At 44.6% G+C, this 25,946-nt stretch overlaps 2 protein-coding genes and 1 pseudogene across 2 annotated transcripts; all 3 read right to left on the bottom strand.

Moving 5' to 3' along the window:
• Positions 1–31: 31 nt before the first annotated feature.
• Positions 32–1,698, bottom strand: LOC131479630 (parafibromin-like). The gene has a single exon (XM_058660983.1). The coding sequence runs from the start codon at positions 1,696–1,698 to the stop codon at positions 103–105; it is 1,596 nt and encodes a 531-aa protein (XP_058516966.1). The 3' UTR covers positions 32–102.
• Positions 1,699–2,446: 748 nt separating this feature from the next.
• LOC131479629 (protein FAM50A-like) lies at positions 2,447–3,340 on the bottom strand (annotated as a pseudogene).
• Positions 3,341–5,027: 1,687 nt separating this feature from the next.
• Positions 5,028–6,694, bottom strand: LOC131479628 (parafibromin-like). Its single transcript, XM_058660982.1, has one exon. The coding sequence runs from the start codon at positions 6,692–6,694 to the stop codon at positions 5,099–5,101; it is 1,596 nt and encodes a 531-aa protein (XP_058516965.1). The 3' UTR covers positions 5,028–5,098.
• Positions 6,695–25,946: the final 19,252 nt, after the last annotated feature.

Below are 25,946 nucleotides of genomic sequence, written 5' to 3'. Positions count from 1 at the left end.
TCAGATTCCAGATAAATTCATAAAGCTTGAGTCTCAGTCTTTGCAGCAACGTATATCCGTGTTTCTGAATCCAGATTTCCAGAAAAGAGGGAACCAAGTAATTCAGAATCTCAAGTGAGATTTATGGCTCACCATGTATCTATCCAGTGTGTCCCAGAACCTCAAGAAAATTAGTCTATCCAAATGCCGCTTATGGTGGCTGAGTTCTAGCACTGTCACGTCCCATTTCTGAACATTTGGATCTAGACGAGTTTCTTCATACTTGAGATGGAAGGCTTTGATTCTGGCAAATATGTCAACTGGTGATCCATCAGGCAAAAGCCACGGCCACCCTTTGAACTGCCAAGCGGGACCTTGCACAAACACTGCCACAACCCGGTCCCAATCTTGAGGCATAAGTTTAAGGGGCTGATCTAGTACTTTGTAAGGTACTGTGACACTACTTACAGTGCCACCTGGTTGCATTTGCTCTTTCCTTCTCTGTATTAGAGTTTCATGTTCTCGTTGACAACCCTGCTTCTTCTTTTCATCGGATGAGACAAATTTGAAATCCTGTAGAAGGTCTTCTACATTGAGCATGGTTATCAAAGACGTGGTAGCTGCAGGAATTATGATGATGGGAGTTTGAGAAGCTTTCTTCTGATTCGTGGGAGGTCTTGCTTGTGAAAGCGGTCTTGGTACTGGCTGTGCTGCAGGTGTCTGAGTCTTGTGGGCAGATGCACCCTCCGTTAACAGTTTCAGTGGCATACCGTGGTAGGTGCCCCTAGTGTCGATTTTGAAGCCTTCCGTTTCTTTTCCTTTGAACCTCTCCTGATCGTATCTGTCGTATGCGGCCAGGATAGGCTGTTTCAAACGCACTGTGGGATCCACTGGGGCTGCATTTGGAGCTGGTCGCCGGCGTTCAGGTGCCCGCCCTTCTTCTCGGTCCTCCACAGACTGCAGAATTGCAAAAATATCCTTTGCAAAAGTCTTTCCTGTGCTCTGTAAGATCGTGTTGCGTGTCCTCCACACTCTCTCCCTGCTGACAATCTCTCGGGTCACATCTACCTCAGCATCTACAAAGCTCCTCGGCTTAAGGGCAGTGAGAGCATCATTCAGGTCGGTCTTGATAGTAGCTCGTTTCTTAGCCATAATTTTGGCTTTGATTGCAGCAATTTTTTCCACCGTCATGTCTTCAGACAAAGACCTAATCCGCTCAGTCTGTACGACCTCTTCCTTATGGCCCTCCAAACGAGCAGCCAGTCTCTCTCTATCCAGACGTATGCATTCTTCATTCTCAAGGCGCGGTTTCTTGGCTTCTGCTAGAACTTCATCTGCAGCTCTTTTGACTCGAGCAGATCGCTGAAGACCTAGCTCCAGGGGGAGGCTTCTGTCAATACTTGCGCACGTTGATGCTTCCCCGTTGAGATAGCCAAGCAGATCTTTGCGGTCCGGTCTTTTAACCACAGGAATATTTTCAGCAGCTGCACGGCGGACATAAACGGGATGAGAAAGGTGCACGTTTCTCAGCAGGAACAGGATGCATTCCAGCGTGTAGTACTCCCTCGGCTGGTCTTTCTTCTCAGCCGCCCACACCACATAGTTGGTCTTGACGTTCTTTGGCCAGGAGAACTCCCCAAAGATGACTTCGTCCCCCTTGACCACGATCTCCTTCTTTTGGATGGTGTACTGTCTCAAGACGCTGAGAACGTCCGCCATCTTCCCCAGCTCGCCCTCACCGTTGGTCAGAAATGTCCTGTCTATCCAGCACAAGCTCAAGGTTTATAAAGGCTTACACAAAGGGAGGGTAGGAGGGCGTTTTCAGGTAGTCCCTCCACCCAATAAGGACACTTTGATTGGCTAAAAGGCACGCCTAATCCCGTTGACCTTCCAATCATGTCAGAGGTCACAGTCCCTCTACAGGGATGGAAGGTATGCCTCAGGGCAGATAAGCTCTAGGTCACACCCCCTAGGTAGCAGGCAAGAGACCTGGGGTGATTTCCCACAGCTGCACTTACCCTAACTCCACTCTCAGCAGTGCAGAGTGTAGAATACTTTTCTTCCCACATCCACGCCAAGAGTTAGTGGATATTGAGTGGGATCACATTCAATCTGTGTATGACTTCTGGTAACAGGGCCATGTTCCCGTCTTGATTCTACTGATCCTGGAACATGGTACATGTCTCCATCTTTTAGTGTCTCTTTAAACGTTGAATAATTCTTGGGTCTTCCACATCCTTGTTTAGGTTTTATTCCGATGTATCTAAGGTGGTTCTCCCTATCCTGAATGGGACTGTCTTTACAAGTTAGTTCTCGTTCATTTTTTTTTTCTCCTTTCCTTGATGGGTACTTGCTTATTGAAACAAGAAATGGAGCGGAATTAGGGCAAGGGGGGATATCTGGAGTTCTGAAGATGCAGGAGTGGTCCGCAGTGGCCTGGGGCATTTGAAGCCACACAGCTTCTTACTCAGCGGATGGTGTACGTATCCCACTTCTTCTCTGGGCCGTAGGGCTCCCAGCAGCTGGCAGGGAAGATGTGCTTGTTCTTCTCACACCAACTCCTCAGCACCACCTTGCCAGCATGCGATTCATCCTTCTCCAAGGTGGCGTCACTGAGCAGCTGCATATCATCATGCTCGTGGAAGATAAAGAGCGGTCCACTCTTTCCTCGGGCCTTGGTGACAATGAACTGATAGAAGCTGTGATGATGGGGAAGGATCAGATCCTGCTTGATGAACATGGGCTGCTCCACGCCAGCCGAGCTGAGCTCACGGAAGTCCTTCCTCAAGGGCCTTCTGCATCGTGTCGCCCTTCTTCATCTTGACTGTGTGCCGGTGCCCAGAGCCATCCCAGGAACCGAAAGTGATTTCAGTCTCCTCACTCTCGATCTTTGCCTGCTTGGCTTCCCACTCCTGTCGCAACTCTTCCTGGAGCCGGTTCTCCTGTTCCTCACGCTCTCGGTCAGGCAAGAAGCTCATATGCACCTCTGGATTCTTCCCTAACTTCCTCCTCTTTGTGGTGACCCGTTCCATTTTCGGCTCCTCCTCATATATGACTCCCTGCTCTTGCTCCAGAGTGAAGGACAGACCAGAGATCTTCCGCTTGGCCTCCTTGTGCTCCTTCTCCCGCAGCTTGTCCAGCTTCAGCTGTAGCTGCTTGGATCGCTCCTCACGGCGCTGGACTTGAGCTCTACCTCCACGGCATCGTAGTGTGTATAGAACTTCTTGTCACCCTTGGATTTTATGTTTTCCGCTGCTGTCCGCTGCTTCATCTGTTCCATTTGCTTACGCTGCTTCTCTCGCGTCTTCATCAGGTGCATGGCACAGCCTGCCTCGCTTGCAGTGCCCTTGTACTGAGCCATGGCGGCGGTAGTGACAGCAACCCGGGCTGGTCTCCGCCAGTGCCTGTAGAGTTCCTGCTGACCACGGTGATGGCTCCCCTGCCGCTGCGCCCGCCACGCAGCAACAGCAGCAGCTCTCGCTACCTCCTTCGCCAACAACAGCAGCAGGGGCTGGACTACAAACACAGACATATGAGTTGCTTTGTGGCATGCAAATTTGACTTCATTTGGATATAAGCCCAGGAGTGGGACAGTCAGGTCATGTGGTAGATCAATGTTGACTTGTCCAACTCTGAATATGGATTCCCATAGTTGCTACATCTTGGGGTTTAAGTCTGCCAACAGGCTCCAAGGTCACCGATCGTGAACCACCAGAGACCAGCTCGTGAGGAATGTCCCGTCCATTCAGCACAAGTTCAAGGCTTATAAAGGCTTACAGAAAGGGAGGGTAGGAGGGCATTTTCAGGTAATCCCTGAAAAACAGGGCAAACGGAGACTCTGAGATGGACTATGTCAATCAGAGGATTCTTCAGCGACCTCATCGTGCTTGCAATGGCGAGACTGGCAGCAATTCACAACTGTTGAACTATCCAAACCACTTGAGCAGGACCCTCGGAGCATGCCCCACATCAGGGACCTGGGATGGGTGAAAGACTGGGTAGGGGCCTCTCCCTTTACCTCCTCCTTTACCCCAGATACAGGAAAAAAAATGTGGAGAGGAAACAATAGTCTTGCCCACTTTCCTGTAGCCCTTGAGCCTTTGTGCCCTAATAAACTGTGTAAAAATCATCAAAAAAAAAGAAGAAGAAGAAAGAAAAAAACAAGTGATTTTACACAAAACTCTTGCAGAATATAGTCCTTAACCATTTCACCATTTACAGGAAAAAGCAACAACAAAAACAACAACAAGTCACATTCCTTTGCTTGCTTTTGGAAATACACCATTGATTTTATAGTGTTTTCATTAACAGAATAACAGAGAAATAAGAAATCAGAAGTGGCTAATGTCCTCACCTTGCACGAGCTGGAACCCCATATGGGTACCGGATCATATCCCAGCCGCCCCACTTCCCATCCAGCTCCCTGCCCGTGGCCTGGGAAAGCAGTCAAGGATGGCCCAAAGCTTTGGGACCTTGCACCCGCATGGGAGACCTGGGAGAGGCTCCAGTCTCCTGGTTTCGACTCAGCTTAGCTCCGGCCATTGGGGCAGCTTGGGGAGTGAATCAATGGACAGAAGATCTTCCTCTCTGTCTCTTCACCCCGTTGTATATCCGCCTTTCAAATTAAAAAAAAAAAAAAAAAAAAAAAAAAGGAGAAACACATCGGAGACTTGGCTCCACTCAGATAGCTACTCTTTGAAGAAAAATAATAAAAGACATCAGAAGCAAGATGGTTTTGAAAGCTTTATTGCAATCTCTAAGTGTACAACCTTTATATTCCGGCTTCTACTTTCTAAAGAAACAACTCTTAAGTGATGCTAATATAGCCAATGAGAAAAAAAAAAAAAAAAACACTTCTATCAAAATATACAATTTCAACTACAGACTAGAAGGCTAATATTTACAAAATATCTGGAAGCCAAAAGTTTGCTTCTCTGGATGAGAAGCAGCATCCCTTTGAAGCACAAAGCATCAAACAAAGTCTATAGCAAGATCGATGTGTGAGCGTCTTCATTGGTCAGATTCCAGATAAATTCATAAAGCTTGAGTCTCAGTCTTTGCAGCAACGTATATCCGTGTTTCTGAATCCAGATTTCCAGAAAAGAGGGAACCAAGTAATTCAGAATCTCAAGTGAGATTTATGGCTCACCATGTATCTATCCAGTGTGTCCCAGAACCTCAAGAAAATTAGTCTATCCAAATGCCGCTTATGGTGGCTGAGTTCTAGCACTGTCACGTCCCATTTCTGAACATTTGGATCTAGACGAGTTTCTTCATACTTGAGATGGAAGGCTTTGATTCTGGCAAATATGTCAACTGGTGATCCATCAGGCAAAAGCCACGGCCACCCTTTGAACTGCCAAGCGGGACCTTGCACAAACACTGCCACAACCCGGTCCCAATCTTGAGGCATAAGTTTAAGGGGCTGATCTAGTACTTTGTAAGGTACTGTGACACTACTTACAGTGCCACCTGGTTGCATTTGCTCTTTCCTTCTCTGTATTAGAGTTTCATGTTCTCGTTGACAACCCTGCTTCTTCTTTTCATCGGATGAGACAAATTTGAAATCCTGTAGAAGGTCTTCTACATTGAGCATGGTTATCAAAGACGTGGTAGCTGCAGGAATTATGATGATGGGAGTTTGAGAAGCTTTCTTCTGATTCGTGGGAGGTCTTGCTTGTGAAAGCGGTCTTGGTACTGGCTGTGCTGCAGGTGTCTGAGTCTTGTGGGCAGATGCACCCTCCGTTAACAGTTTCAGTGGCATACCGTGGTAGGTGCCCCTAGTGTCGATTTTGAAGCCTTCCGTTTCTTTTCCTTTGAACCTCTCCTGATCGTATCTGTCGTATGCGGCCAGGATAGGCTGTTTCAAACGCACTGTGGGATCCACTGGGGCTGCATTTGGAGCTGGTCGCCGGCGTTCAGGTGCCCGCCCTTCTTCTCGGTCCTCCACAGACTGCAGAATTGCAAAAATATCCTTTGCAAAAGTCTTTCCTGTGCTCTGTAAGATCGTGTTGCGTGTCCTCCACACTCTCTCCCTGCTGACAATCTCTCGGGTCACATCTACCTCAGCATCTACAAAGCTCCTCGGCTTAAGGGCAGTGAGAGCATCATTCAGGTCGGTCTTGATAGTAGCTCGTTTCTTAGCCATAATTTTGGCTTTGATTGCAGCAATTTTTTCCACCGTCATGTCTTCAGACAAAGACCTAATCCGCTCAGTCTGTACGACCTCTTCCTTATGGCCCTCCAAACGAGCAGCCAGTCTCTCTCTATCCAGACATATGCATTCTTCATTCTCAAGGCGCGGTTTCTTGGCTTCTGCTAGAACTTCATCTGCAGCTCTTTTGACTCGAGCAGATCGCTGAAGACCTAGCTCCAGGGGGAGGCTTCTGTCAATACTTGCGCACGTTGATGCTTCCCCGTTGAGATAGCCAAGCAGATCTTTGCGGTCCGGTCTTTTAACCACAGGAATATTTTCAGCAGCTGCACGGCGGACATAAACGGGATGAGAAAGGTGCACGTTTCTCAGCAGGAACAGGATGCATTCCAGCGTGTAGTACTCCCTCGGCTGGTCTTTCTTCTCAGCCGCCCACACCACATAGTTGGTCTTGACGTTCTTTGGCCAGGAGAACTCCCCAAAGATGACTTCGTCCCCCTTGACCACGATCTCCTTCTTTTGGATGGTGTACTGTCTCAAGACGCTGAGAACGTCCGCCATCTTCCCCAGCTCGCCCTCACCGTTGGTCAGAAATGTCCTGTCTATCCAGCACAAGCTCAAGGTTTATAAAGGCTTACACAAAGGGAGGGTAGGAGGGCGTTTTCAGGTAGTCCCTCCACCCAATAAGGACACTTTGATTGGCTAAAAGGCACGCCTAATCCCGTTGACCTTCCAATCATGTCAGAGGTCACAGTCCCTCTACAGGGATGGAAGGTATGCCTCAGGGCAGATAAGCTCTAGGTCACACCCCCTAGGTAGCAGGCAAGAGACCTGGGGTGATTTCCCACAGCTGCACTTACCCTAACTCCACTCTCAGCAGTGCAGAGTGTAGAATACTTTTCTTCCCACATCCACGCCAAGAGTTAGTGGATATTGAGTGGGATCACATTCAATCTGTGTATGACTTCTGGTAACAGGGCCATGTTCCCGTCTTGATTCTACTGATCCTGGAACATGGTACATGTCTCCATCTTTTAGTGTCTCTTTAAACGTTGAATAATTCTTGGGTCTTCCACATCCTTGTTTAGGTTTTATTCCTATGTATCTAAGGTGGTACTCCCTGTCTTGAATGAGACTGTTCTTTTTCAGCTTTTATTTATTACTACTATTATCCTTCTAAGCACTGTTTGCTAAACCTCTGGGATTACCTTTATTGCCTCCTGCAGTTCCCCTTCCCCCCCTCCCAAGTTTTCCTACACCATTATTAAAGTATATTTCTTCATGCACTGTCTAATGTCCATCATTATGGGCATTGACAATTGTTGAGAGTCCAACATCCCCTTGTCAAAATACAATGAGCCCTTTTCATAGTTAATCCATCTTTTTCTGGAAGTAAATATGCATACTACATTATAACCTCACATCCGGATATATTAGTGTCCATTTCAGTTGCTGTACATCTCCCTAAATAAAGTCACAATAGAAAATCGATGATAAAAAAATAGAAATTTGCAATGCCATGAACTCAAACCACATGTTACTATATACGACTGTCTCCAATGCATAACTGCTCTATATTCCCTTAACTGAAAAGCCGCAAAACAAAATCTACTTCAGGAAATGAAAAGAAATTAACAGCCCTGTGGAATTACATAACATGCTGGTGAATGGCTAAGGTTTGAAGAAATGCAAATAAATCAAAGTCCTTGTTGAAGAAAATGATTCTTCTGCATGATCTGTGAGTCATTGAATAATTTTATCAGAAATATTTTGAAGAGATGAAACTAACAGAAAACATCAAAACCCATGCGATATTGTTTTTGCTGATTTTTGTTGGTGAAATGTGTCTCTTCTTGACAACAAAGAATTTGGTTTTGATTTTTAATCCAGTTGACTATTCTATGATGTTGGATTGAGCTTAAGCCATTTATATTCTGGATTAATATGAGTGGTAATTTTGTCCTGTCATTTTATAAATGGTTTGTTCATTGATTTATAGTCTTCTGGTTTTGTTGGGTCTATTCCTCTTCTCGGTCAAGAGACTGTCTTGAAGTATCATTTGTAGGGCAGATTTGGAAGAAGAAATTTGTTTTAAATTTTATTTACCGTGGAAGAATTTTATTTCATTTTCAAAAACAAAAGAAGGTTTTGCTAGATAGTTTATCCTGGTCCGACAATTTTTTTCTTCTAAAATCTGGAATATGTCACTCCATTTTCTTCTTGACTGTGGAGTTTCCTGTGAGACGTCTTCTGTGAGTTTAATTGGAATTCCTTTGTATGTCACTTGATTATTTTCACGTGCACATGTAAGTATCTTTTTCTTATGTTTTATTGAAGGGAGCTTGATGATCATGTGTGTTGGTGAGGATCGCTTTTGTTCAAGCCTGTTGGGAGTTCTGTGCCCCTCTTGGATGTTGTTTCCCTATTCTTTCTCCAGATTAGGGAAATTTTCCCTTATTTCATTAAATACATTTGTAAAACCAGTTTCTTTTTCTGCACCTTTTGGGATTCCCATAACTCTTATATTAGGACTCTTAATAGTGTTTTTTACTTCTTGAATACTTTTTTTGGCCTGATCCCTCTCTGTTTCATTTTTTTGTTTGCTTCCCACTGGTGACAAGAAATATCTTCCAATCCTAAGATTCTTTCTTCTGCTTGCTTCCTTCTATTTTGGAGACTATCCACTGTACTTTTACTTTGCTCTGCTGTGTTCTTAATTTCTTATGTATCAGCCTTGATTTGCTTTATTGCTGCTATTTCTTGTGTAACATATTCCTTAAATTCTTTGAACTCTTCTTTGTGCTTCTCATTGTTTATCAGAAGTTTTATATTAAGTTTTCCAAATTCTGTGTCCCCCATTTTCTCAATGTCTTCCTCAGTTAACTTTGAGGTTGGAATAGGGTTTTGCTCCTTTGCAGGGGAGTCTTCAGGAATATTGATGTTGCCTTTGTGTCTTTTTTTGTTCTTGGTCATTGTACTTCTAGTTATCGGATTCTTCTCCTTGGTGCAGGTTTCTAAGCCATGTCACCCACAGGTCTACAGTTCAATTTTACTTATTGCAGTTGGTACAGAGCTCTTTGCTTGTAGTCAGTTGTGCCAATCTCTCCAGCAAGTTCCAGGTCTGGGTTCTTATGTTAGATTTCCACAAAGAACTCTATAGCCCCAGCTTCTGGCCCACCAATCTCCATGTCCTGTGATATCATGCTGAGATTGCACTGTCGACTCTGCAGCCTTTCTCCCACTTCCCTTTGGAGCAGGTCCCAGGATTAGAGAGACACAAGGTGTGCTATATAGCTAGGTTTTTGATGGTGCAGATCTTGCCGGATCTTGTTGGCCATTAGCACTGGGTGCTACTCGGACCTATATTGACACAGGCAATGCCACAGTCGGCATTATTTTTCTGTGGGACCGGTGCAATCCACAGACCTCAATGAGGTCTTGCAAGCTCAGCACATGTGCAGTTCACTGTTGTCCCCTGCAGTCCTAAAGCTATTGCCACAGTGTGAAAAATAGCATCTGATGTGCCACTGTTAGAGTTCTTGATATGCTGGCTGTCAAGTCTGAGGACTAGCCAGACCTATCTCGGGTGGAACGTGTAAAATGTTGCATTGCTGCAGTTCAATATCTCAGAAATGAGTTCACACCCAGCTCAGCATATGCTCAGTACTTTCCCTTGCCTTTGACTTCTTAATAAAAATGGCATGCAATTCGGCTCTAGGGGGATGATTGGGCTGCGAAATCCACCCTGTTCTCACACTGCCTATCTGGGATCTGCTGTTCTATCTCTGCTCCTGGTCAAATCAAACAGACCAGCATGACAGACAGTTCTCTGGGTTCATCTCCCAAGCTCCCAGTGAAAGTCCCTTTCCACCTGGTTGCTGGTGGAGTTCCGGCTGCTGGTGGAGCTCAGATTGCTGTTAGATGAATGCTGCTGGAGTATCAGTTCCTGCAACACAACATCATTGTTTTAGCTGCTTTCCTGTGTCTGTCAGTCTCCAGGTACCCCTCTGCCGTTGTTCTGTCCTGTCCTATTTCCTGGAATGTGACCTCTCTTTTTCATGCTGATTAAATGTTTCTCCATCTGTTTTAATGTGTCCTTACCTTATTCTGCCATCTTGATTCTCCATGGGACTATTATTACAAGTTTGTTCTCAGCCATAGGTTGTTTGTGCATACTAAGCCCATCAATTTCTCTTCGTGGATCTTTGTATTCTACCCCCTTGTAAAAGACATGAGCTCCAAAGTCTGGGTCTTTTGGTTCTCCCATAGATACAATTGTGTCATCTGCAAACAGGGATAACTTGACTTCCTCATTTCCCATTTGAATCCTCAGTGAGATCCCTGTTGGTGAGAAATATCTCATGAAGATATCACATAGTAAAAATACACCAGGCTTCTAGCTTGAGGATGTCAGGTGATTCCTCCACTCTCTAATCAAACACCTTTGCTTTTATAGGGGGGAAATTCCAGTAATCTTTTCTACATTTCTCCTTGGTCATTCCCAGCCATGGGTCTAGATGGCAATAGTTTATCTTGTATCCTATTTGCCTACCTACAGAAATTAACTGAATAAGTAGACAAGGGGAGTGGACAAGCCACTAAAGCCAAAGAGGGGTCTCATAGAAGTTGCTAACCTGATTTCCAGAGATGATTCTAGAAAAACTATTGTAGACCAGGTCATGAAAAAAGAATCTTAGAAACCTGAGTCCAAAGTGTGACTGGGGGCAGGTGACACCGTACAACACTGAGAATAGCTGTATGGAAAGTAAAGAAATGGAAAGCTGCTGTTGGTAAAACATAACCTCTTCAGCCTTTGTACTTGGAGTTTGTGTATTTGACTTCTATTGGCAAGCCAAAGAATTGTCCTTTAATCTTAGCCAATGGTACTATGTTTAGCCTTTCTTGTTGAAGGTTCCTAATGGTGATGACGTGTTGGAATATCACCAAAGATTTTAGGAAGCTGTTCTTCTGTAACACAATGTGGAGGCTGAGAATTTGTCAAAGAATACATGACTTAAAATGGAGTATAAAGGTTGTTTCTGTAACAGACTTGTAGAGAGTCATGGCAAGACCATCATAGAATTTCATGCCCATGTTGCCTTCTCAGCTAATTTCCCCATTTGATATCTATGAATATAGGTTCTTAATTAAAGAAGCATTGTTCAGAGAGGTTAGCCACTATGTTTGGACTTCTGTTAAATAGTTGAGCTAAATGGTAGGCACCCTTAAGTAGTAACTTGTAGCAGACTATCAGAGGAATGTCACAATGTTCAAATGGCAGTCATCATGTTGCAAGTTAGCATACAACCACCTAGTAGATAGCTATATGCAACAGCCTCATGAGTTAATCCTAGATCAAGAGAACAGAAGTCAGTGTTGTGTGATAGCACAGGTGAAGACATGAATTGGGGTTACAAATGAGTCACAAGGAAAAATAGGGTGGTGAGTAAAATTCAAGGAGTGAAAGAAGCCCATCCAATCAAGATGAGGTAAAGTTGTTGTATGAAATAAGTCAGACCTGCCTACCCTCTGGCAAGAAACTCATCCTTGACTATGAATTACCTGGAAAAACTCTAAGCATTTAGAAGTACCCCCTGACAAGGTAATTCTTGAGCTCAGCCTTTAACAGGTGCTTCAGATTCCATATGGTTGGTGTGTCTGCAAATTAGGGAACTATGAGTCCAGCGGCGTGGCCTAGTGGCTAAAGTCCTCACCTTCAAAGCCCCAGAATCCCATATGGGCCCCAGTTCTAATCCCGGCAGCTCCACTTCCCATCCAGCTCCCTGCTTGTGGCCTGGGAAAGCAGTCGAGGACAGCCCAGGGCCTTGGGGCCCTGCACCCACGTGGGAGACCCGGAAGAGGTTCCAGGTTTCCGGCTTCGGATTGGTGTGCACTGGCCCATTGTGGCTCACCTGGGGGGTGAATCATTGGACAGAAGAGCTACCTCTCTGTCTCTCCTCCTCTGTGTATATCTGGCTGTAATAAAATGAATAAATCCTTAAAAAAAATAGGGGACTAGTTAACTGTTCTAGAATTTAGAGAAGGGAGAAAAGGCATCTGAGGAAAACTAAGTAGAGAACTATAGGAAGCCACAAGAAGAATTGGACCTTAGTGTGGGCCTAACTTCAAAGGAAAGAAATGTTGCATAGGAAGGGACTAGGGTTATATGAGCAATTTAGCAAGATAAATGATGTCTAATTGGCCACAACGCCAAATAGGGAACCTCACATAGGGCTACCTTAATAGCCCAACTATACTGAAATATTGTTGAAAATGGCACACGGAAACTTATGAAATTCTAGTGGTGTCTGGAGTTGTCCCATGTCAGCGCAGTCTGTTCTGAGGCCCATGAAGCATGGAAATCCACATCTTACTTGCCTTCACTTCAAGTAAAACAAGAAACCAAATGGTGTCTCCTCTCATTGAAGGTGATCTAGGAGTCACAACTGATACTCCTCCTGAGCTACCCATACATTCGCTTTGGCTAAGGACAGCTGGCCTGAGTCTCCATACTTCATGGGTGAGAACAAAATCTTCATCTGAAGTCCATGAAAATTATGTTTGCACAAGGTGTTCAGACAATGGCGTCTGCTCATGGGGCCAGCTGCAATGGATCAAGGATATGAGGACATACTCAAGTGGACCACATTAGCCCTATTCATGTTCTTTCTCACTTTTAATGTAATAATACTGCAACATCTTTGTTTGAATTGTAAGTTAACCTAGCAATAAGGTTGAGTGCAATAACTCAGTAACAGGTTGAAGGGATGGAAGTGCTTTTGATGATGTCCTCTTGGATCCTGTCACCATGCAGCCTACTAGAAATTCATCTGTACATTCCTGTTGACATAGAGCCTCAAGAAGGTAAGTTCAAAGTTGTAGTGTCTGCAGTGAAGACTTCTCTTTTCTGGCATTCTGAATGGTATCTGACGATACCTGGTGTGGAGAGGAATTGCTTGACTAACAGATATCAGCAATACTCTCAGTACACTTTGACTGTGACCACAGTCCATAAATAACATTCTTCTTTCTATGTAGATTGAGCACTGCAAGAACCCCCAGAGAATAGCATGGAAGATGTATTAACAGGAAACAAGTGCTACACCAGGAAAAGCCTAGCTCCTGATGGAATCGCTGCCTTTTCTACAATAGCAAGAAAATGTTATCTGAAAGTTGGCCTCCTTCACACAGTGGTATGCTGAGGGCTTGGCTTAATTTTGATAGCGTACAGAGGCAGCACAAGAGAGTCCATAGAAAGTAGCAGTTTTGTGCATATAGCACCTGTATGCCATGGCTATATCTTCTAAGTAATGGTTATCAGCCATTTTATGTGTATGACTCCATTATATGTGTATGCTCAATACTACTCGGGTTGGTGCTTTATAGTAGGTCTCAACCGATAGCTGCATGTCTTACAATGTAAATTCTATGTGTAAACATTCCTGTCTGAATTTTCTTGGAGGAGTTGTTATCCATTCTGCCACTCTGCACCAAAATCAATATTGCTTCTGATTACTGGACTGAAGCAGTTTTTTTAAACACAGTATGAACTGTGAAATGTTTCACACCACAGAGCAATCCAGAGAGGCACATTCTCGCACTTGTGAATCATTGTACTAACAAAACTACTTTGGAATAGAGGTATGGCAACAGTAGTGCTTGGGATATAGTTTGCTTCCTCTGCTAATTTTTTTTTAAAGATTTATTCATTTTATTACAGCCAGATATACACAGAGGAGGAGAGACAGAGAGGAAGATCTTCCGTCCGATGGTTCACTCCCCAAGTGAGCCGCAACAGGCCGATGCGCGCCGATCTGAAGCCAGGAACCAGGAACCTCTTCCGGGTCTCCCACGCGGGTGCAGTGTCCCAATGCCTTGGACCATCCTTGACTGCTTTTCCCAGGCCACAAGCAGGGAGCTGGATGGGAAGTGGAGCAGCTGGGATAAGAACCAGGGCCCATATGGGATCCCGGGGCTTTGAAGGTGAGGACTTTAGCCACTAGGCCGTGCCACCGGGCCCTTCCTCTGCTAATTTTATAACTGCTGCCTATGCTGACAGGATTCTAAATTACTGAGCGATATGTTTGGTTTAGGAATATCTTTGGTGTTTATGGAGGGCTCATTGACATTCCAATGAACTTGATCTCATACCTCAAGATGTTTCCAGCATCATAATTGTAACCTGGGTGTTTGTGCTATAGTCTGGGGCTCTGGGACGAATTAAAGTGTCTGGTACATTCTTCAGGAGACTTGGACTTGATCCAGTCCATCAGAATCAGGTACCCAAACATGGAGGTTTAGAAATAGTACAAGTATACTTGTTTCCCAGGGCCTGAAGCAAATGTGCATGGGTTAGATTGGGAGATAAGTAAAAGTGAGGGCAAGATTGCATGTAGCTTGTTCAAAAAAGTAGCTTGCAGAATCTCTATCCAATGCCTCACCTGGAGTCTTGCCAAAGTCAAATTTCAGAGCTCACTGTAAGACCAAACTACTCAGTTACATGACCAGTTGGGATTTCATTTAAGCATAAAATGCCAGGAGGATGGTCTCCAGTACCTCACAGGGAAACTTGATCATGGGGCCCCTTCACTGAGGTGAAAGTTGGGATATTGTACTTGAGCACATCCCTAACAAGGGTACAGATCATACAGAATTCTGGGTTGACATGATACATCACAGATGTTAGTTAAAGGTGGACATAGCTCTCACATGGCTAAAAACATTGCATTGTATGAGCAACAGACTCAAGATTCATTTTTTTAGAAATGATAGTCTAGAGGGTAAAGTAGAAGGGTCCAAGGTACTTTCTTGAAAAGGCAACACATGAGAAAAACTGGTAAAATATGGTTATATGTGAAGTTTGTGGGTTCTTAAGTCAATACATAGACTGGGAAATAAATGCAGGTGTACCATTTATTAAGGCAAAAGTTTCCTATTAGAGACGACAAGGTAAATTGCTTTAGCAAGATGTTGATTTTCAATAAGTGTCCTGGGATAATAAGGCTTTCTTTATTCTAATTGGGTGATGTCTACTCAAGCAGGACTAGCTTATGGTTTCACTTTGGCAGGCTCAAACTGGACATTGGTTTTGGTGGTGCACAGCTTAAAACTTGGGACTTGCTGTGGCTTTTCTCTCTTGGTGGGTCTAGAACATAGGTAGCAACTTTATAATCTATAACCACCAGATGCTCATTACATAGTGCTCACCTCTCAAGTTCTGGCATTTGTATAAGCTTTTGATGTCTTTTTCCTTGCTGAGGGCCTGGACCTGGCCTCAGACTTTTCTCTTAACTCCATAACATACTTTTGGGATTAGAGGTGACATTGTGTGTTTACCCAACAGGGGCATGCACCAGGTCATCATAGGAAGGATACTTCTTCCTTCATTCCATACAGTACTTTTTCCTCCATTACCAAGATTGTATTCTAAGTTGATTTCTGTGTCCTCAGGTATGAGGTACACAAGATGTGTAATATTGCACACCCACTCCTTGCTCTGCCAGGAAGTAGTTTAAATCTAGTGCATTGTCCTTGACCATTACTGTTAGAGAAATAGGACTTTCGTAAGTAGCTAATTTTGCTCCCACTGTCTAGAAGGTTGTCAAAGATATGGATACGATTCTGGATTGTTGCTGTGTGGCAAGCAAAGCCTCCCTATGGGACCAACATCACTATGGCCAATACTCCTGCTGCCAGGAGGCCAATTGTCCTCCTTAGTCAATGATAGTGAAAGAAACAAAGGTTGTTTGCCTCATTTCTGTGTTCAGCATCAAAATGTGGAAACCATTTTTTCTGCTGTACAAAATAATGACCATTATCAGTACATCTATACACTATAGCTTGGTCTTGGGCAAGGTATCATCCATTAGAATCATTTGGGAGTAGGTTCCAGAAACCATCAAACTATTAAAGGAAAACATAGGAAGAACACTCTAAGATATAGAAATAGGGAAAGACTTCTTAGAAAAGACGCCTAAAACAAAGGCAATCAAATCCAAAATGAACAAATGGGACTACATCAAACTAAAAATCTTCTGTACAACAAAGGAAACAATTAACAAAGTGAAGAAGCAACCAACAGAAAGGCAGAAAATCTTTGCATACTACACATGTGATAGGGGACCGATATTCAGGATTTGCAAAGAGATTTAGAAACCCAGGGAAGTGAAAAAAAAAAAAAAACCTGTAACAAAATGGGCAAAAGAAATGAACAGACATTTCTCAAAAGAACAGGTTCAAATGACTAACAGACATATGAAAAGATGCTCAGGCTCCCTAGCCATCAGATACAAATGAAAATCACGTTGAGGAACCACCTAACTCCAGTGAGACTGGCCTACATTCAGAAATCGAATAACAACACCTGTTGGCGTGGATGTGGAGAGAAAGGCAACCTGCTTCACTGCTTGTGGGAGTTTAGACTAGTACAACCACTGTGGAAATCAGTATGGAGGGTGCTTGGAAAATTGCAAATAAACGTGCCATATGACCCAGCTATCCCGCTCCTAGGAATATACTCAAAAGGAGTGAAATCTACATGTGAGAAGGGGATCTGTAATCCTATATTTACAGCAGCACAATCTACAATAGCAAAGACATGGAAACAAACCAGATGTGCGTCCAAGGAAGAGTGGTTAAAGAAATTGTGGTACATCTACTCAATGGAGTATTATTCAGCTATTAAGAAAAATAAAATTATTCTATTAAAACCAGGTGGTCCCAACTAGAAACCACTATACTCTGTGAAATGTGTCAATCACAAAAGAACAAATACCATATATTCTCATATAAGGAAGCCGACATTGAAAGTGTAACTCCAACTGTCCAATCTATACTGTTTTTTTGATTGTATATTTGCTTTTTTGGCCGTATCCCTTGTGTTTTGATGTTTTTATCTTGGTTTGATTGCTTCCAAGAAATCTCTTTTCTCTAGTAGAATTCATCACATGCTCATACAATGGCATCATTTTTCCCAAGAGACTTCTGTGTTTCCTTTTTGTCATGCATGTGTTGGTTACTCAGCGGCACATTATTTTTTCAGGGTGCTATAATCTGCTGTTGATGTTGTTGTTGTTGTTATTATTTATGTGGCTATTATGAAATGATGCCAATCCAAAAAACAGTAATATTATTTCAACCCCAAACAGCCTGTATCTCATGAAATAAGACATAGTGGAGTAACCAATGAACCAACAATCGATATAAGTTAGATTGATTATGATCTACATCAAAGAATTGTAAAACCTAATATGCTTGTAAGACCCTATGCTACTTGGAAATGGGGAGGGAGAGCAGAGAAATCTTACATCACCCTAGAAGGTGTAAGGAAGATGGGAAATATAGCCTACGAGGATCATAACTGGTAACTCATTGACAACAGACTCGAATCAGCATGAGACAATAACAAAGCTACAAAGGCATATGGGAGGAATTAGGAGCAATGCTAACAATCTCTTAACAGGAGGTCGTATGCATAAAGTGTGGGGGGGACCCCAGAGTGGAGCAGGCATACAGGAGGAGGTTTGTATCCCAAGCCTGAAGACTCCCAGATCTTCACCAAGGACTATCAGTACGAGCACCGAGGACTACATCCCAACTGCCAAGGAGACCACTAGGAATTGGAGTGCCTTCGGAGGCCAAGAACTCTGAGGTCACCCACCCACCCCCATTTGGATCTACCACATGGGATGGAAGAAGCCCAACTTGTGACTTGCAGGATCCAAGGTCATTGGAACGACAACCAGGAGCACTGAGCAGTCTGCAGAAACAGGAGAACAGTAAACTTCCTTCTGGACTAGGGAGAGGAGCTTACTCTGGTCCTTTCCCGGTTCTGACCTTGGGTCCCCACCCTCTCTCATAACGACCATCAGGATCACTCCAGAAACCCCTCAAAACAAACAAATAAACAAACAAACAAAATTGGAATACATAGATAACAACGAGGAAAACTTAGAAACAGACAGGAAACGGTCAACAGGGATGCACTTAAAACTCACTGGGTGGGACACAAAGATTATTTGTTCCTCACTGGGGTATTGAAGATTTCTCTGCACACCCCTCCTAAAACTGTTCACTTAAACTGTTGACATATGTCTTGTTAGAGTTATAGAGTTAGACTACCTGAAAAACAGCCAGGTTCAGCAAAATCATGCTTCAAGGCTATAAACTGCTAAATACTAAAATTAAAACAGACATGAGACAACTGAAAAGTGATCTATAGTCATTTTAAGGTGTATATAACCCTGTTGTATATAAACTAATAATTGAAAACGTCAATGTAGAACTCACAGGATGTGGTTCAGAACTTGCATTCTTTTTTTTTTTCTCTTTTAACATATTGGATACTCAACGTCATGTCAACTAATTCCATAATGTTTTTTTTATATATATATATAATCTATTTTATTGTATTGTTGTTGACAATTTTTACATAGTTAATTACGGTAAAAAAAAAAAGGTTCAGGGGGTATAGGGAAGTGGGTAATAGTATTATGTCCATGTTGTTTCCATCATGTATCTGAGGTAAAGGGGGATGTTGAAGGAGAAGCCCCACCCAGTTTCCCACCCAACCCAAGTCCCGGATGTGCGGCATGCTCTGAGATCCTTGCTCAAATGGTTTTAATAGTTCTCCAGTTATGAATTGCTGCCAGTTGCGCTCGATGAGGTTGTCCACTGCTTGACATGGTCCATTATAAAGTCACCGTTTGCCCCAGTATTTCACTGCCAACATATAGCTGAGATAAATGATTGACCTGTTCTGTCTTCTGTCTTTTCCTGGTTAGAGTTCTGAGTCCAGCAGTTCGATTGGGGAGATCTCCAAAGAAACTTTGAGGTATTCCCAGACTAGTTTCTTGTATGTTCTAGCAAGCACAGGGCCCGGCACAGTCCATCACCCCGATCAGCTGGTGGTTTCACTTGCTGGGTTGGTTCTGTTTTCATTCCCGAGTTGCACTGGAACCAATGGGTGTTGCAGTCCAGTCTGGTTCTGTCCAGCACATACTCGGTCCTTACATCAACCAGTGGGAGCTGCAGCCTAGCCGGGGAGACCCACAATAACCCCCACCAGGCCCACACCCTACCCTGGTTTGCCAGTATGTGTAGCAGAAGACCAGTCTGTCCCTCATCCCATTTGGCTCTTGTTCTTGTCAATGGATGCTAAAGCTTAGTTCTATCTAACCAACTCAACCATCCAGCCCTCACGGATGTTGTTGAGTGCCTCTCTGTCTAGCCATCCCAGCCCCTGTCCTAGTTTTCATGCCCTCCCACGGGAATCGTGACCCAAGAAGGGGGAACCCACTTTTTCCCTCCCAGGTCTCTCTCAGTCCCGGTTTATGCACTCTTTAGGTGGTTCTGTGATTTGACTTGACAGAATTAGTCCCCAATGCCAGCTACTGCCAGCTGGTGCTGCAGCTATGCCCAATCATCCCTCACCCACTCTAATTTATGCTTGCACCCACAGGAATAATCAGCCCAGCCTGACTTTTACCTGATCTAGTCCACATGCAGCGCACAGGTGTTGTAGCCTTGCTTAGTCTGGTCTGTCTCTACCCCAGTGGGAGTAGCTGTCCGGCGAGGGGACCAGCCCCTTAATCCCCCTGCCAGTTCTGCCCCTTCTTTCCTGGATCTCACGTGTGCTGGTTGGGTGCTGCATTCATATCCAGTATAGGCAACCACGCCCTGGCATTCCATAATGTGTACTGATTTTGTCGCGACCAAACTCGGAACATCCCACACTCTGTTCTGGTGATCGGATTTGCCAGTGGATGACATGAACTGATTCAGCCTGGTCTGCTCCTGGCCCATGTCGAATGTGTGCCAGTGGGAAATTTTCCATGGCCTATTCTGGGCTGTTTCTTATCATGCTTCTTGCGCTTAACTGCAGGGACTGTGTCCTGCCAGAGGAGCTGCCCAGGCTCCTCCATCAGAACCCCTCCCAATGGCAGATTTTGCGCATGCCAGGGGGTCCTTGAGCCAACCCTATTCAGTTCACCTCCTGTCCTAGCAGGAACAGTGGCTTTTCCTGGTTGGCGTTCACCCCATTCTGGTTCTTGTTGTTGGATGTTTCAGCCCGGCCATGGCTCGTCCATACCCACATACAGCTCACACATGGCTCAGAAGGGGATTGAGACCCAGCCTAGTCAGTCCCACATCTACCCTGGTTCTCCATGACACCAGATGGTGTTGGGATCTGAACTGGCCTGGTGCATCCAATCCCAGCCCACACTAGTGCCTCGGGTGACTACAACTGTTTCCGAGATAGAACCCAGCCCCCATTCCAGCACACACGCCCCTTGGTGGGAACCTCAACCCTGTTAGGGTGTCCCCTTACTTCCCCGATTGGGCTTGTTCCTAGCCGTAAATCATGCACCTGCCCATAGTTGCTCTGAGGACCATTAGGTACAAGAACCTAGCTCGGTATGACCTGTGCTCCATGCTGGTTTCTAGTTTTGCTTTTAGGCAAAGGTTTGCTCAGTCCTGCCCAGTACATTCCGTTCCATTACCAATTTACACATTTTGGAGCTACTATGCCCTGCTTGCCTGACCCCCAGATCTGGACCACGTGTTCACCAGCGAGAGCTATGACTCGCCAGGGGAGCTTCCCAAGTTCCTCCACTTGATCCACTCCCAGACCCCGTTTACATACATGCCATTGGGTTTTAGGCCAGTGCCCGGTGTACTCTGGCCTCCCATTTGGCCTTGTACGAGCTGGTGAATGTTGCAGCCTGGCCCACCCCACAACCTATTCAGGATGCACATTTGGGTGCTGCTGCCTTGCCCAGTCCAGTCCTGGTGGGTCCCTTTACCTGTGATTGATGGCAGGCTCCTTGGTCATACCTAGCTTAGTCTATAACCACCCAAACTTTTAGGTTTACCAGTGAGGCTAAACTTTCTACAGGGTGTGGCCCACACATCCTGCACAGAATCCACCCCAGGATAAGGTTCTAGAGTGCTAGTTAATATTATGGCCCTGCCTAATGTGACCAGTCTCCTGAACCATCATCATGTCAGGCAAAAAAATATCCTGCTAGACAAGCCGGAGCTTATCTTTTGCATGATAGGTGTTCAAAGCTCAGCATTATTAAGTGATTAGAAGTTCGTCAAAGGAAGAGTTACTGGCTTTGGGAATCTTTAGGATTGACTCAGATCCCAGAAACAGTGGGGTCATCCTAGAGCTATCTAAGCAGCGATTCGGACATCCATTACCCCAGAACGCCCCGGTCGGGTGGCCAGCAGGCACAGCCTGGCACCAAATGGTGCACTGGCCGCCCAGGCCCAGCTCAGCGTGAGCACACGTTGGCTGGGATCAGGATCCGAGCAAGACGCTCTTCCCTGTGGCCCCCAGTAGCCTCCTGGCTACTGACGTTTAAACCCACAGGCCCAAGGTTGCGCCCCACCCCAATCCCGTCCGCTGCCCAATGAGGGTGGTGGGTGACCCCGGACCCACCCAGTCCCAGAGACTCCCCCTCGGAGTACTCACCGGAGAGGAAGCAGCCCCTGGATCCAGGTGGGCCCGGGCCCAGCTCAGCGTGAGCACACGTTGGCTGGGATCGGGATCCGAGCAAGATGCTCTCCCCTGCGGCCCATAATGTTATAAATTGTTAGTGATGTAATGTCGGGGCTTTTAATTGAATGGGATAATACTCTACCAGCTCTACCTTCAGACCAGAGATGGTCTCCCCAAGAAACCGTTGAATTTATCTGGACAATAAGATGCTGGGCTTTATGCTTGGTAGATGCTTGCAATGAGAGAATCTCAACTGAATTTGAACTGTATTAATTCATTAAGGTGGAGGAATCCACCATGGGTTGGGTTTGGGGAGGGGTTTGGGGGAATCTCAGTGCCTATAAAACTGTGTCACATAATGCAATGTAATCAATAAAAAAAAAAAAGGATCTTTTGTGAAAGTGAGGGTGTCCACATATAAACAAATACCCAGATGCATTGCCTGTATGAGGAGGTAGAGTGAGTTAAGACTTTCTTGAAGCTTTTTTCCCAGGGGAGTTAGTTTAAGTTGGAATCATAATTGAAAAGGGCCCCTAGAATGAAGGGCTTTGTATCAGCTGAAGTTTCATTCTTCCACCCATGGATATCTTGGTTGTAATCCAGTGCTATATTGGTTTTCAGTGAATTAAGGAACCTTCCTAGGGTCTTCTGAGAGAGACCCAATCCTGCCACACACCCAGCATCCATGGCGTCAGTCAAGAAGAAGTTACAGGACTTTCAATGAATTTTCCCCTTCCTCTTCCCTGCCAATAGCATCTGCCTGAATGAAGGCATACAAGGTTTAAGTGAAGCATGCAATGCTTCTTTTTCCACTCCAAGCCTCTGGTATCAAAATTTTCATCTCTAGTAGCTGGAAGAAATAAGAGCTTTGATTTATTCAAGCCGTAAAAATATATTTTAAAAAACATAGCTAAGATTATTCAAAAGACGGAAGACATGAAAATGGTTTTTAAATATACTGGAAAATGCCTCAAAGGAGATACTGACCAGATGAAAAGTGCAGGTGATCATGTAGGTCATCATGAAAATAGTTGTCTTTAATTACACCAACCAGTTGAGATTCCATAGGGACTGCCTTGTGCATTCAGGAGGAAAGGCAGGCCTTATCCAGTTCTAAGCATATTCTATTTCTAGTCTAACCACATTGTGATGTTATTAAGGATCAATGGCTGCAGGGCCCAAGTGAGGAGGTGGATAATTCATAGTATCCAAGTGCTGTTGGTGATGAAAGAAGAATTCATTTGTAACATAAAATTGGAATTTTCAGTGGATGCTCTACCTGTCCACTTTAGGCACCTAGTTGAGAACACTGGGATTACAAGTGGTTCTCAATTTTGTTTGAATGTCTCAGAAAGCTGGGGTGAAAACAGGAGGCAAGATTTCACGCAAACCAGTGGGTCCATGAGCCAGCGCTGCTCAGTTCACTTTCTCTCCTAGTAGGAATAGTGTCTTTTCCCAACAAGCCTTCAACTCATTCTGGTTCTTGTGGCTCATGTGACCAGACCAGGGAAAAAACAGGCTGGGGTGATTGTTTCTACTGGTGCAATCTACAATTAGAGTGGGTGAGGGTTGTTGGGGCTTAACCACAGCATCCGCTGGCAGAAGCTTGCACTGGGGGCCAGTTCAGTCAAATTAAACTACAGAACCACCTGAAGAGCGCAGAATGTGGGAGTGGCCTGGGAGGGAAAGAGGGGACATCCCCCTCTTGGGTTACCACCCCCATGGAAGGGCGCAAAAACTAGAATGGGGTGGGGTAGCTAGTCAGAGTGACTCTCAGCATCATCCGTGAAGGCTGGATAGTTAAACTGGATAGATGGGACAAGGTCTTGAGGCCCATTAATGTGTATGAGAGCAGAAGGGGATAAGTGTCAGACAGGACTAGTCTGCTACACATACTGGCGGGCCAGGGTGGAGAGCGGGCCTGGTTGCGATTATTGTGGGTCGCTTTGACTAGGCTGGGTTTACGCAAGGGCCACTGGTTTACACAAGGGCCCAGTATGTGATGGGCAGAACCTGGCTGGACAGCAAACACCCATTGTTTCCAGTGGAAAACAGGGTTGAGGCGGAACCAACCCAGCAACTGCAACCACCAGCTGATGGGGACGATGGACTGTGCTGGGCCCTGTGCTTGCTGGTGCATACGGGAATCTGGTCTGGGAACAAATCACACAAAGTTTCTTCTGGGATCCTCCCAATGGAGCTTTCAGTCTCTGAACGCTAAACATCAAAAGACAGAGGACAGAGCAAATCAATCAATCACCTCAGCTATATGTTGGCAATGAAAAAACGGGGCAACAGATGACTATCGGATGGACTATATCAATCAGTGGATTTTCCAACGACCGCATTGTGCCTGGAGTGGTGAGAGTGGCAGCAATACAGTGCTGTGGAACTATCAAAACCACTCTGCCAGCTCTACCTTCAGACCAGAGATGGTCTCCCCAAGAAACTGATGAGCTTTTCTGGGCAATAAGATGCTGGACTTTTGCCTGGTAGATTCATGCAATGAAAGAATCTCAACTGAATTTGATCTGTGGTGATGCAACAAGGTGGAGGAATACATCACGGGGTGCGGGAAGAATCGCAGGGCCTATAATACCATGTCACATAATGCAATGTAAGCCAACAACAACAACAACAACAACAACAACAACAACAACAAAACCAGAAAAATGTAATACAGCAACAAGGTGGAGGAATACACCATGGGGGGAGGGAGCGGGGAGGGGTTGGGGCATCCCCAGAGCCTATGAAACGGTGTCACATAATGCAATGTAATTAAAATAAAAATTAATTAATTAATTAAAAAAAAGAAAACAGGAGGCAAGATTTGGTGATCAAGTTGGAGCGAAGGAAGGATACATGGAAGGACCGTGGGAGCCACGGAAGCTGGATAGTGGCATAATTTGCTTTGTATTTTAGGGAGATGGCTCTGCAGTGTGGACATGGCATTGGAGGGGTCATGGGATAACAGTTACCAAGCCATTTTAGCTGTCCAAACAAAAGACAATGGTGCAAATACAAGCTTTCTCTTTTATGTCTGAACAGTATTCTGCTGTGTGTGAGAGTACCTCAAATAGTTCAAATAGATAACTAATGCGTGTTTTCCACAAACTTTTTTGATGTCCCCAATTCTGTTTTCCTACGACATTTTCTTTCCCCCTTCATCCATTGATGGACATTTAAGTGGGTTCTATGTCTTAACTATTGTGATTAATAGTGCAATAAGCCTGACATCTCTTTGACCTAATTATTTTATTTCCTTCAGCTCCATGCACAGGAGTGGAATTGCTTATATGATAGTTCTTTTACTAAGTTTGGGAAACTCCATACTGTTTTACTTAACTAATTTCCATTTCCCCAACAATGTACAAGGATTTCCTTTTTTCCATATTATCACCACTACTTGCTGTTTTGTCTTTTTGATAATACCTATGCCAAGAAGAGTGAAGTGATTTCTCATTGTGATTAATTTTAAATGTTTTCAGCCCAGCACAACAGCCTAGTGGCTGAATCCTCTACTTGCTTGTGCTGGGATCCCATATGGGCACTGGCTCATTCCAAGCTGCTCCACTTCCTGCTTAGCTCCCTGACTGTGGCCTGGGAAAGCATTAGAGGATGGCTCACAGCCTTGGGACCCTGCACCTACGTAGGAGTTCTGGAAGAAGCACCTGGCTCCTGGTTTCAGATTGGCTTAGCTCTGGCTGTTGTGCATACGTGGAGAGTGAACCAGTGCTTGGAAGACCTTTCTCTCTATATTTCCTCTCTTTATATCTACCTTTCCAATAAAAATAAATAAATCTTTCAAAATTTTAAATGTTTCAGCATAAAGAATAATCATTTTAGGTGTTATAAATGCTAATTACACAATGCATACACCTACCAAAACATCACCTTATCCCAGAAATTTATGCAGTTATTATTTACTGCAAAAGACCTGGGAAAGCAACTCAGTCAAGATGAAAACTATTGTAAGGTGTACATGGGAGTTGACTTTGTTGGTCCAGTTTCACCCAGTTTTATAGGTTAAATATGTGCAGTTCTTTGAGTGTAGAGTATAGCTTGAGGAAACTATATAACAAATCAATTATTGAATGAAAATGAAAATATTAGCCAAAGACTAAAATGCCTGCTTTCTGTGAAGCTATACCTCATTTGTAACAAACCTCCACAGGAAACTTCTGGGGCAACTGGGCAAGAATGGTGTAGGGATGATCAGTCTCAAAGAGGGATCTAGAATAATAAACTTAAATATTCCACATATGTCCTCTGGAAACTCAGATGACATTTTCATGTATGTCAAGGGCA

The sequence above is a fragment of the Ochotona princeps genome, chromosome 2 (genome assembly GCF_030435755.1).
Source record: "Ochotona princeps isolate mOchPri1 chromosome 2, mOchPri1.hap1, whole genome shotgun sequence".
NCBI classification, from domain to species: Eukaryota; Metazoa; Chordata; class Mammalia; order Lagomorpha; family Ochotonidae; genus Ochotona; species Ochotona princeps.
Note: the sequence above shows the minus strand (reverse complement) of the source record. Positions and strands in the feature narration are given on the sequence as shown.

Bases quoted from the DNA above. Each gene is read 5' to 3' on its own strand.
- LOC131479630 (XM_058660983.1), bottom strand. From the start codon at position 1,698: ATGGCGGACGTTCTCAGCGTCTTGAGACAGTACACCATCCAAAAGAAG.
- LOC131479628 (XM_058660982.1), bottom strand. From the start codon at position 6,694: ATGGCGGACGTTCTCAGCGTCTTGAGACAGTACACCATCCAAAAGAAG.